The 12314-nt window shown below is 35.4% G+C and overlaps 1 protein-coding gene and 2 long non-coding RNA genes across 3 annotated transcripts in view; all 3 read right to left on the bottom strand.

Annotated features, from left to right (window-relative positions):
* LOC149394337 (uncharacterized) overlaps positions 1-12314 on the bottom strand; it is an 84785-nt gene that overhangs the window by 17649 nt on the left and 54822 nt on the right. The window lies entirely within an intron of this gene.
* Positions 739-1425, bottom strand: LOC149394347 (uncharacterized). Its single transcript, XR_016299813.1, has 3 exons — positions 1346-1425; positions 1149-1220; positions 739-1056 (listed from the first exon to the last, which is right to left on the bottom strand). It is a non-coding gene; the product is annotated as an uncharacterized LOC149394347 (long non-coding RNA).
* LOC149394346 (uncharacterized) lies at positions 1615-6731 on the bottom strand. Its single transcript, XM_089617000.1, has 7 exons — positions 6679-6731; positions 4195-4340; positions 4069-4099; positions 3267-3423; positions 2382-2467; positions 2197-2275; positions 1615-1886 (listed from the first exon to the last, which is right to left on the bottom strand). The coding sequence occupies exons 1-7, from the start codon at positions 6729-6731 to the stop codon at positions 1803-1805; spliced, it is 636 nt and encodes a 211-aa protein (XP_089473126.1). The 3' UTR covers positions 1615-1802.

Genomic DNA, 12314 nt, shown 5'->3' with positions numbered 1-12314 from the left:
ACCAAAAAGGATCCTAACCCGACACACGGGATCGGATCGCTCTATCATCGGCCTTAATAGCCTCTTCCGAGCATGGAGGGACAAGCCCCATCCATCTCAAGTTAACATTATGAGTAACAGCAAAGCGGGCTAAGTTATGAGCCGCAATATTACAAAGACGAGGGATAAACATAATTTTAAACTCAATCAAAGTGCTTACCTCTCTTTTGATGTGATGCAAAAGCGTCCCGAGGTCAGTGATGGGGGTCGTCCCCTCGGCCACTGCCTTCACCACCTCCAAACAGTCCGAATAAAGCTCCAGTCTCGTCTCTCCAATGCTCCTGGCCAGGTTAATGCCGTGAAGGATCGAGGCCGCCTCCGCCAGCTGGGGGGAGAATCCCCTGGTTTCTCCCCCCACACAAAAAGAGGAGATATCACGCGGTATTATTTTCTACGCAATATTATTTTCTTCAATTGTTTACTCTTTATTTTGGCTGGTCTTAGTCTTGTGGGTCGTCGAGTTAATGAAGTTTTTTTTTCCATTGGTGGACCAACAATGCATGCAAGAAAAGACTCCAATAATTAGTTCTCCTTTTTCGATTTAGGGTCTTTCCTCCTTATAATATAAAAGAAGCCGCACGGCAAAAACTATTGATTTTTTTATGTACACACAAAAAGAAATGAGATATCACGCGGTATTATTTTCTTCAATTGTTTACTCTTTATTTTGGCTGGTCTTGGTCTTGTGGGTCGTCGAATTAATGAAGTTTTTTTTTTCCATTGGTGGACCAACAATGATGCAAGAACAGAATCCAATAATTAGATCTCCTTTTTCGATTTAGGGTCTCTTGTTCACATTGGGACAGCACAGAAGAAGCTGACAAGACAATGATAGCTCATCTTTCAAAATATAAAAATATTAGGCACATACACGAAAGAAGTTTTGTAAATACAAAGATGTAACAATTGTAGCTTCATATTTTGAAGTACTTGCATCCAAACTCCGGATTTCTCATCCCTTCTTCCCAATCACCAATCTTTCGACCTCCAAAAACTACTTGTTGGATTCCTAAATACCTGTCAATCCCATAACAAAACAATACGTGTTTAATAAGACAAAAAAAAAAGAAGGAAAAATAGAACGTAATGTTGTGATATTGATTTCTCACTCTGAACTCAAGACCGTCAAGCAGTTGAGAAGCACGTCAATGGCAAAATGATCAGATGTACCTAGGTCAACCCTGCAAAGACATTCATCACTAAAGACCAACGTATGTATTTACTTTTTTAGAAAACATCAATTGATGTTCTCAATATATTAGTTTTCTTCAACTCTGATTTTATATAAAAAAAAAAATTGAAGTACCAGACTCGACCCCAATTATCCTGAAATTCAACATCACCGATGTCATGGAACGACGAGGGCATCACTTTGGAGCCCTTCTCTTCATCGTACGAAGGAACAAACTCCACCGATACGTTTGCCAGCTGTCGAACACTTGCCTATTAGCCTCTTTTCATAATTTCATCACAAACAACCTTTTCATTACAAAAATGAAGGCGATGCTCAGGTCTCTTATACAGGTGTTTTTGCCAAAATTGACTAACTTTCTTATTATAATTGAAAGACTTGGCATTGCTGTGTGTTAGTGGCTACATCACAACTTAGTCTAGAAATTTCAGTCTATGATTTCGAATACTACTCTTTTAGTTTGTCAAAATGTTCATAACTTCATGCGTCACCCGATTTTATGCAGATGATCCGTGTGGGTATTAATGACAGTTACGTGAATATCCAAACAGACTAAGTTGGTTTTGTGTTACTAGAGATATTTTAAGATCCAAACCAGAAGATTGGAAGAGTTGAACGAACCCAAGCGACCCATAACATACCACGACTGGAAAACCTGCGCATCCATCGTCATAACATGATTTCATACTCAGTAACGAATAAGGCAAACATCTAAAAATTAAATATAGAGTGATACTTGTAGAAAACTCACAGGATAAAGCACTTGCAATTGAGTTTATTCATCAGAAATATTTAATGTTTCATTCTACTAACATCCTAACAGTATGCTCTGAAATAACAACTATCCTAAGATACAGGCTGCTAAATATTTCAGAAGCTATAAACATAATCTAACAACTTATTTTCATCTTTTTTTTTTTTGGATCTAGAGAGCAATGATGAACATGGTTCGACGATGAACTTACACTCCCGATAAGCTCAACATCTCGATCCGACGGTGCACCGTAGAGTTCAAACCATATATACGAATCAATAGAATTGAAGCTGCAAAATCAACCACACCTAACAATAGTACAAATCAGAGTTAGAAAGCATTTCCAAAATAATAAGAGATAAATAAAAGGCAAGATGGTTGAGTGAGAGAAATTACTCTCTAAAGCTAACTTTGTAAGAGAGAACAGAGCCCGTTTTCGATTTGGTGAAGTCTTTGCCCTTTCTCCGTACTCTCTCTTCAATCTGTGCCACATTCCAAAACCCTCGTTAATGTCACTCTAAAAATGATATGATATACTTGGAAAAACAAAGCAAAGCAATTAAACCCTCGTTATTAAGAACCACGGCAAGGCCGGAAAAGAGTACAAAGAACCCAAAACAAAGCAAAGCAAAATCCCCGAGAAAACGGATTACTCACTTGGCCAATTAAATCAAGAGTAAAATTTAGAATGAAAAAAATATATATATATTCGCCACTGTTTTATCTTTTCACATTCTCTTTGAAATTCTTCCGCATACGGGTACCCGCCTCAATAACAAATTCGACTACGAACGAAACTTGAGTTGCCCTTTGTTCCTCATCCACTTTGTGTCAAAATTTCGGTGTGACTTTGTGATAATCTCTCCCTGTTCTGTTGTGAAACGCGATTCCCACATGAGGCTAGGCCGGTCACTGAAATAGTTTCTGTGGAATGAAATGGCGTACGAAGCAGCAAAGCCTATGAAATTGGCGAACCTGGAGCAACTGACATAAATCAGTGTTAGAGAAACTCTATTGGAATTAAAAATAAATTTTAGCTCACATTGTTAAAAACCAGACTCCAATATAGTGTAATTTTCTATGTATAAAATCAAATAAAAAACCAGATATAATATTTAAACTAAATTTAGAACAACATCTCTTGTGTATGATTTAGCATAATTATTTGTCGTTTTAAATTTTAAACCAAACATGTGATTTGGAACTCCTAGAACAACATTGCAATTGATATTCTTTGTATAAACTAATAGATTTATCATGTCTAGAAACAAACAGAAGTACCTTCGGTTCTGATGATACAAGTATTCCGTCCCTAGCCAAAACTCTGCTCAGAAATATAGCTACAACATCGATTTGATCGAGTGAAAACTCTTCTGCAAATGCAATCCATGGCTTCCAAGCCCTCTCCACCGACTTACAAGATTTTGCATTGAGATGCCTTGGTAAATCGTAAATGTTGTTTGACATGGATTTGGAGTTTTTCCTCGTCCAAAAACAATGGATTAGAAGGCCTCTCCAGTAAATTACAACCTCTTGCATCGAGACGCTTTATTGAGAAGGGAAGTTTTGGAAGGAGTTTGAGTTTGGAACAATCATTTATATTCACTGGTATGAGAGACTGAATATTGAAGATCGTGCTCGGAAGTTTCTCAAGATTTTGACAGTTCTGTAGGCTCAGACTTTTAAGCCCTATCAGATTCTCGATCGATGGGTGTAATATTTTTTTCCTAGTCCCATCAAGCGAGAGTTCTTCTAAACATTCCATAGGCTCCTAAATTTCAGGGAAGTGTTCCAACTTTGAGCTCTTTTCAATTGAAAGAATTTTTAGAGACTTGAGCTTGCATATGGTACTTGGAAGGGTTTTAAGCCGAGAGCAATCAAAACGAAATTACTCCAATCCATATTTATTTGAGATTATCGAGAGAGAGTAAAACGAAGTAATGTATATATAATTTGATATGGATGGACATAGTTTTGGAGTTTAACACAAACTTCCAAAACTAGAAGACGTAATGGTATATGACACATTGAATAAGTAAGTTACACAAAATGATGGGATCGGAAAAGGGAAAATTGAATTTACCTGATCGGCACCGAGAAAGTAAACCTAATTTCTGCAATATCAAACAACAGACACACATTATCATCATCATATCATATCATATCAAAGACTCGCCCTTTTTCAATTGATGATTGATGATCGAAATACCTCTTTCGCTTGTCTTCTCTAAGCTTGAGAAGCCTCCGATCTCTCTCGCGGTGGTTCCAGAAGCTTTGGCCTCCGCTTCGCCGCCGTCAGGCACTCCCACAAGCCGAAACGACAGTCGTTTGATTCCAACACCTTTAACAAACTGCCTTCATAATTTTCAAACTCTACAAACGTTTATTTTAAAATTGAAATTGTTACAAAATTATCTATTCTGTCAAATTGTTTTAGGGAAGAAGATCTGTTGTTCATTTTTTTTACCCTTTCGCTTTTGTTCAGAAGTTGTGATCGTAGCACCAATGGCTTTATTTTTTTAATTTATTTTTTTCTTTTTTATATAAGGGCATTTAACTAGTCAAATAATCATATCGAACGTGTTCATATATTCTTGGTTATTTATTGTGTGAATTGTTATGTTTTTAAACTCTGTTCACTGATTCAGATCTTGTACAACAAACCCTTCGTAGAAGTAAAAAAGCTGATTCAAAATTAAGTCATTAATTATTTTTTGTTTGGTATGAAAGAACCTAATCAAAACAAAGTAGTAGTTGGATTTATCTTTTTACATCATCAAACGTTGTAGTATACCGGAAACAGGAAAATAATTTATAGGTAGATACAAGTTTATGAAGCACTTTCTTCGCGGTCACATGGTAGCTCTCATGTGGGCGAGGAAAAGCGGTCACATAATATTATAGGAAAATATTATAGGCAGATACAAATTTCTATTTAAATTTCAATATAAAGTGTCATTTGCTATTTAAATTTCAAATGACACAATTAATACAATTTATCATTAGACAATGAAATTGACATTATCTGTCTTATTCTACGTGTAATATCTGGAATGTATAAAGTATATATTTTGAGTTGTAATCGTGCATTCTAGTTCTTATGTTATCTTTACTAAAAGTGGGGCTCGTATCAAGTACAAATTTGGAATAACAGCCTCTCTTTTTCTTTAATTTAGCATAATGTTATTTCTGTTCAGTAAATTTGAAACCGAATTCATGATTTAGAACTTTCAGAACAACATTTTGACACCACATTGCGGATGCTAAATTTGTTTAAAATATATTATTTCAGAATTCAATGCATTTTTTGTATAAAAATAGCACAAGTTCTTCATTGGAGACGCTCTTCGTAGAAAATAGAAGTACATGCCAAAACTCAGCTCTGAAATTCAGCCATTATGTCGACGAGACCACCACCTAGACGTGTAAGACAGTCAACATACTTAATGTTTAATGTTGATTGGAAATCCATGCAATAAAAACTTGTCAATCCTCGAGCAGCGATAGAGGTTCAACTAGTCGAGTTTTGAGTTGCAAGAGAGATCCGGCAGTTGATTGAGGCTCTTGCAAGCAGAGAGATCCAACACTTTCAAGTTTTGCAAATCCTACATGAAAAGTGAATTGTGATTTCCTTTGCTAGTCATGCAGTCCAAGTGAACGACAATTAAAATATAGGCTTTATAAAACAACTCCAATGCATAAGTTGCCAAATTTTTACACATAATAAAAATATTCATCATTTTTTATTCATCCACATCATCAATTGTAGCACTTTGCATAAAAACCACTCATCAATTAAAAAAAGAAGGTTTGCAATTTTTTTTGGGTGTCTTCCTTCTTCATCTGTTCTTTGTTGAAAATGAAACCTCAAAAAAAAAAAACACTATTTCTCTTCATTCATTTTTTGGTATGGGAATGAAGAGATACCAAAATACGTGTTTCAAAATATCACTATATTGATTATCAATAGAGATGCCAATGAGAACGCTGATTCCCATAACCACTTTCTCATATTTATACCCGAGGCGATATCGAGAAATTAATATGTATTAAAGTAACATGGGGTTCCATCTCAAAACCAATTGGTAATAAGTGGAGTAACCCATGAACCTTATAAAGGGCCCAAGATCGTAACACCCAACCAATGTGGGACTCCTTGATACACCCCCTCACGCGCACAGGCACGGGCAGCGTGAAGTAGGCCCCAAGTAGCCCACAACCGAGAATGGGAGGCCCGCTCTGATACCATATTAAAGTAACATGGGGTTCCATCTCAAAACCAATTGGTAATGAGTGGAGTAACCCATGAACCTTATAAAGGGCCCAAGATCGTAACACCCAACCGATGTGGGACTCCTTGATACACCCCCTCACGCGCACAGGCACGGGCTCAAGCACACTTTGTGGCACAGGCACAGGCACAGGCACGGGCAGCGTGAAGTAGGCCCCAGGTAGCCCACAACCGAGAATGGGAGGCCCGCTCTGATACCATATTAAAGTAACATGGGGTTCCATCTGAAAACCAATTGGTAATAAGTGGAGTAACCCATGAACCTTATAAAGGGCCCAAGATCGTAACACCCAACCGATGTGGGACTCCTTGATAATATGCCCATGAGGTCTCTACTCAGTCCCTTGTAGCTCACTTTCAATATTGTTTTTCCATTCTTCGATGCCCCTTGAATACAAGTACCGGCCCAAAACCGTGAGAGCCAACGGATTGCCTTTGCCATATTTCTCAACCATTGTTGTCACTAACTCACTCAGAGCATTCCTTGGCCGGAGATTCTTTTTTGGGAATACACTTTCAAGGAAAAGAGCTGATGAGCGTCGCTGTTACTCAGTTCCTTAATTTCGAGTATTTCGGCTTTGATATTTCTTAGTGCTTGCGAATCTCTGCTCGTAACAACAATTCTGCTACCTGGACCAAACCCTGAACAATCTATGTCAAGAAGTTCAAATTGCTCCACGTCATCGATGTCATCAAGGACTTAAAGGACATTTCAGGCGCCGGAGTCTTTCCTTTTCGGAATATGTAACACGTCTCAAGTCTCTCTCTAAAAAAGCTCTCGGTTTCAAGTCTGGGGGTCTGTGATTATTCTTCACTTCCTCGCTGACGTTTTCAAGGAAATAAGAACCTGAGAATTGAGAGAAGAGAATTTGTTGAACAAGACTTGGGCGAGTGTCGTCTTTCCGATGCCACCCATTCCCCAAATTCCGATGACACGAGTGTCCTTTGAGCCGATGCCTAACAATGACTCAATGTTCTGCGTATTCTTTTCAATTCCAATTAGATCCTTTGTATAATCACTAGAAGATATACATTCTCATAGTTTCTCTATCACATCTTTAACGATATCTTCGACAGATAGGGCTTCAGAGCTGAGGAATATAAATAAACCACTGTAGTCAATAATCATGACATTAACTACTTTTGACACGCTCAGTGACCAGGGACGGAACTACATGTATGTATTTTTTTTTTTTTTTGTTTTTGTTTCGAGTGCTTTGTTTGTATATATGATGATATTACGTACTAGTAAATCACTTGTCATTTTTCTGCCAGAAAATTACTAATCGGGCTATCCCATCATTTTATTTTATTTATTTATTATATGTAGTGTTTATCTTTTTGGTAAAAAAAATTAAAACTAGATCTCTAGTTTTTAGTTTTCACAATCACTAATTATAACGGAAAAGAGTATCTAAATGGTTAGTTAAGTATTGTTTTGTGTGTTAAAAAAATAGAGTTTTTAGACTTTGTTGTAGGAAAAAGTTACTATAAAAAGATGAGTGTTTTGTAAAGTGAATAGAATCGCATTTTAGTGTTCGGTGAAAATTAGTAACAACAGTGACTCAATCTTTTGCATATTGTTTCCAAATCCAATCAGGCCTTCCGTATAATTACAAGAAGATATACGCTCTCTTAGCTTCTTTGTGACGATATCAACAATATCTTTGATTAAGCTGGATTCGGAACTGTATATGTAAATAAACCAAATTGTAGTTAATCACAAATTAAAATGAAAAGGAAAATATCATCTGCAAAGTCTGACTCCAGGTTTATGTCCGCATAAACAATTTATTAACAAAAAAATATGTACAGGTAAAAAAAAAAAAACTATAGCAATTTACCTTGCCTCTGTCGAATCCCAGCCGGATAAATCCGCAGTGGCTGTCAAAGATTTTCTCCACTTGTCCAACTTTTCCGGCTCGTTTCCGCATCGTATTTCGTGTTGTGAAAATGCATCTCCGAAGCTTCCCCGTTCGTGCTGTATGTTTGTGGGGTCCACCAAGATTCAGCATGAGAAAACGATAATCGAGATCATCGATGCCTCGATCGCTCCCAAAAGCACAGGCGAGATTTCGTCCCCTTTGTCGAGATCATCCGAGTCTATGAAGATCTCTATTCTTTTGTCGTACAAAGCACTGTAAAGAATGCTTGTAAAGCCTCTGCGTGTATCCTTCCCTCGAAAACTGATGAAAACATTGTATTTTTTTTTACAGAATTGCTCGAAGAAGCCATAACTCAACCTCCAAAAATATCCACCGATACCAAGATTGTGACTTTGTGTGAGGCTAGTTTTTTTCCCTGGCTGTCCCTAGAATATAAAGGTGGCAACAAATCATAAAAATCTCGACTTTTTTATGTCCCTAGAATATATTTTAAACTACTTGTATCCAACTCCGGATTTCTCATGCTTCTTTCTAATCACCCAATTTTCGGACTTATCTTCATAACAAAAAAAAGTTAATGTTTGACAAGACGGGAAAATTAAAGGTGATGAAATCAGTTATCTCACTCTGAACTAAAGACCATGAAGCAGTTGAGAAGCACATCAATGGTGAAATGATCAGATGTGTCTGGGTCGACTCTGCAGAGAAATTAATTTTTATAAATTAATAAAACAATGTCATCTAAGTAATTCATCTAAATATGGTATGATATATTGAGAAAATGTAGAAAATACTAGTGTGTGTGAAGATTAGATGGAGGAATTTTAACACTTAATTTGCCCAAGACGATCGAACCCTTTATTGTTCTCCCGCTCTGTTGTAATTTATTTCAATTTCATGCTTTCTGGTTTTCCTAAAGTCTCTGGATTGGCGTGTAGAATTAGCTAGTTTGCAATTCGATTTTTAATAAAAAATAGAAAAATTAGTGGGACTAAGCCACTTGAAACGTTGTTATTGCAATCTAGCCAACGTTTCACGTAAGTTTCAAATATAGCCACAAATGATGACGTGGCTTTATTATTCATTTAACAATTTACTAGATTATCCTCTATTAAAATCGACTAACATCAACATGTGGCCAACGTTTTGATCGTCCAAATAATGCAATTAATACACGTCAACTTTTAATAGTCCATAATATTTTATTTTCTTTTTTATAGTTTAATTAGTTGATTTGTAAATATGCGTAATCCATGATTTCAGTTAATTTAAGTTAATTTTCGTTTATTTTACACGTGATAAGTTTTGTCTAGTTGAAACTTTGCCTAGTAGTTGGTTGTTTTCATGGGTTAATTTCAATTAATTTTCGTTTATTTTACATGCGATAAGTGTTGACTGCTTGAAACGTTGGCTAGTAGTTGGTTTCTATGATTTGTGTTGCATAAGGGTATTTTTGATATTTTCTAACCGTTTATTTCTGTAAATGGCTAGATTGCAAAATTTACCAAACGTTGGCTACATCCTTAAAACCATATTTGAAATTGGCTACGTTGCTAAATTACCCTAATAAATAAAACACTACTTTCTTAAAAAAATAAATAAATAAATAACAAATAAAAATCCAATAGCAAACAGAAATAACCCTACTGGAATAGGAAAAAAAAAGTGAAATTCAAAATGAATTCAGGATAAAACCTCGGCATCTGATGATGAAAAAAACAAGTTTTATCTATTCTTGGACTAATAATTATTTGACAAATAATAATATTAATTACCTTTTTTCCTCATAAGCTCAGGTTTTCCAATGCTATCTCCGAGAACAGCTCGGAGCTCATCATCATCTCTTGAAGCTTCTTCAAGAACTCTATCAAGAAGAAATGATAGTTGTGGTAGTTCCGGAAGCTTTGGCCTCCGATTCGCCGTCGTTAGGGATCGAAATAGAAACTGTATCAACCCGAAACGACAGTCGTTCAACCCTAAATTTTTAGCTACATACGCTTCTTTAATTTCCTTTTTCATTTTTATTTATTTTTTCGTCCACATCAGCAAAATAAAAAAAAACGAAATTACATATATATCCGTCATTTGACCAACTTAAAAAAACAAGAGAAATTTCCTAATTTCCCACAAATTTTGTAACATTTTTCCACTTTCCACGAAAATGTTAATTTTTCCCAAAATCCCACCATCTATATCAATAATGTTGACATCTATATAGTGAAGGACAAACATAGATGTCAACATTATTGACATAGATGGTGGCATTTTGGGAACAATTAACATTTTGGTGAAAAGTGGAAAAATGTTATAAAATTGGTGGCAAATTAGACAATTTCTCAAAAAACAAACAAACGCTATACAAGCTTGTTCCAGTAACTTGGCTAAATGCATTTATAAAATGTTTGTTTTAGCTCTATACAACTTTTACTATTTATTTTTATTTATGAGTAAGGGTCTTATTTTATTTTTTTTTGTGTAAATACATGGTTTTTACAATATTTTGCATTAGAGATGTTTATGATATTGTTGCATCATGTTTATATTGACCGATTTTTTCCATGTCTAAGGCAGTAACGTGATTTTTTTACATCTAAGGCAATAATGTGATTTTTCTACATTTATGGCATGAAACATGATTTTTCATCAAACACAATGGATCTCGGCATCACGAATTCGTAGGATTTGGAATCACTCGATTTCAAGTTCATATGAGATATTTATGGTTTTTTGAAGTTTTTATGAAAAAAAAAGTAGGAAAGATAGTTAAGGGTAAATTGGACTTTTTTTTGCTTATCAGTTCGTTTGACTATATTATTAAAGTTAAGCAAACATGAACTAAAATCAAAAAAGAAAGTTTGCTTTTTGTCATATTTCTAGAACGCCCATAAAATAAAATAAAGCTATTTAACTTTTAATTAGTCCTTTTCGGATCAAGATATAATTAACATAGTTTCTTTCATATAATAGTAACAAACGAGATATTTTCGGCCTTTGTTTCTGCTTTATTCATTCCACAGTAAAGTCAAATAACGTAAAAAAGCTGTTTGGTTTCTTACTCACTTTTTTTAACTTAGAAAATTTTTCTAGGTTGTATTTATTTTTTGTGAACAAAATGAGAAAAACTTTTTGATGTTTTTTTCTTCACCCTTCTTTCAAACTTTTTTTTCACTCTCTCCCCTCCTGTCTTTTTCTCTCGACAACACCACCGCATTAACCAATAACCAAACCCTTATGGACAATATCTCGGCGCCACCCACAGACGCCGTACTCATCCAAATCTTGTATGAAAAAAAAAAATGTGATTTACGTAATTAGTCTGGAAATTTAAGATAGGCATTTTGGCAACGGTGGCGCGTGATATTGTCAGAAAGTTACACTTTGACCTCTTTTTTTTCCATTCTTTTTGTATCGATAGCCTCTTTACTAACTTATATTCATATTTAAAAAAAAAATAATTAATTGTTGTTCCGAAGTAATAACTAAATTTAATAAGTACTCGATCCATTGATGTTACTAATAATTAGAAAAAAAAAATATACTAAAATAAAATAAATTATGTTTATAACAGAAGTTTACCTATCTTTATAATAAAATCATTTCAAACCAAGAATGCAAAATTTTTTGTTGAAAATATGAACGTATGTTAATATTGGGTTGTCGATTTTTTTTTTTTTTAAGAAAACAAGGCCTCATTAAAACCTCCCCGTCCCCAAATAGGTGCGACGGAGAGGAAAGAGTACCCCACTACCTCATATTAAAACTCCGGTTGTCTGGTAAGGATACAAAATCGGAAAGTCGTAATTTCACGGCCCATTTACAAAGCGAATGAGCTACGAAAAGTGACTTCCTCACTGTCCATTTGAAAATTACAAGACTCGAAACAATCAACTAACAAACTTAAAATTAAAGTAAAAAGGAGAGCAAAGCTACTCCAATCTGGACTCGGTTTGTTGTTCATAAAGCCATCCATGATAGCCTGATTGTCTCCTTCGACAATAACTCTCTTCGTATTGTAAAATTTTGCAAGAAGCGCTGAGCGCCAAATGAAGCCTTTTCATCCTCACTCCCACAGACTCGACAGCAATCTGAATCAAGAACTTATCGCGCTAACATAATATAAAGTCAACACATAACAAGCCGATCTCCAGAAAC

The sequence above is a fragment of the Urtica dioica genome, chromosome 6 (assembly GCF_054948205.1).
Source record: "Urtica dioica subsp. dioica isolate 48M chromosome 6, U.dioica_male_clone48M_v1_H2, whole genome shotgun sequence".
Taxonomy (NCBI): Eukaryota; Viridiplantae; Streptophyta; class Magnoliopsida; order Rosales; family Urticaceae; genus Urtica; species Urtica dioica.
Note: the sequence above shows the minus strand (reverse complement) of the source record. Positions and strands in the feature narration are given on the sequence as shown.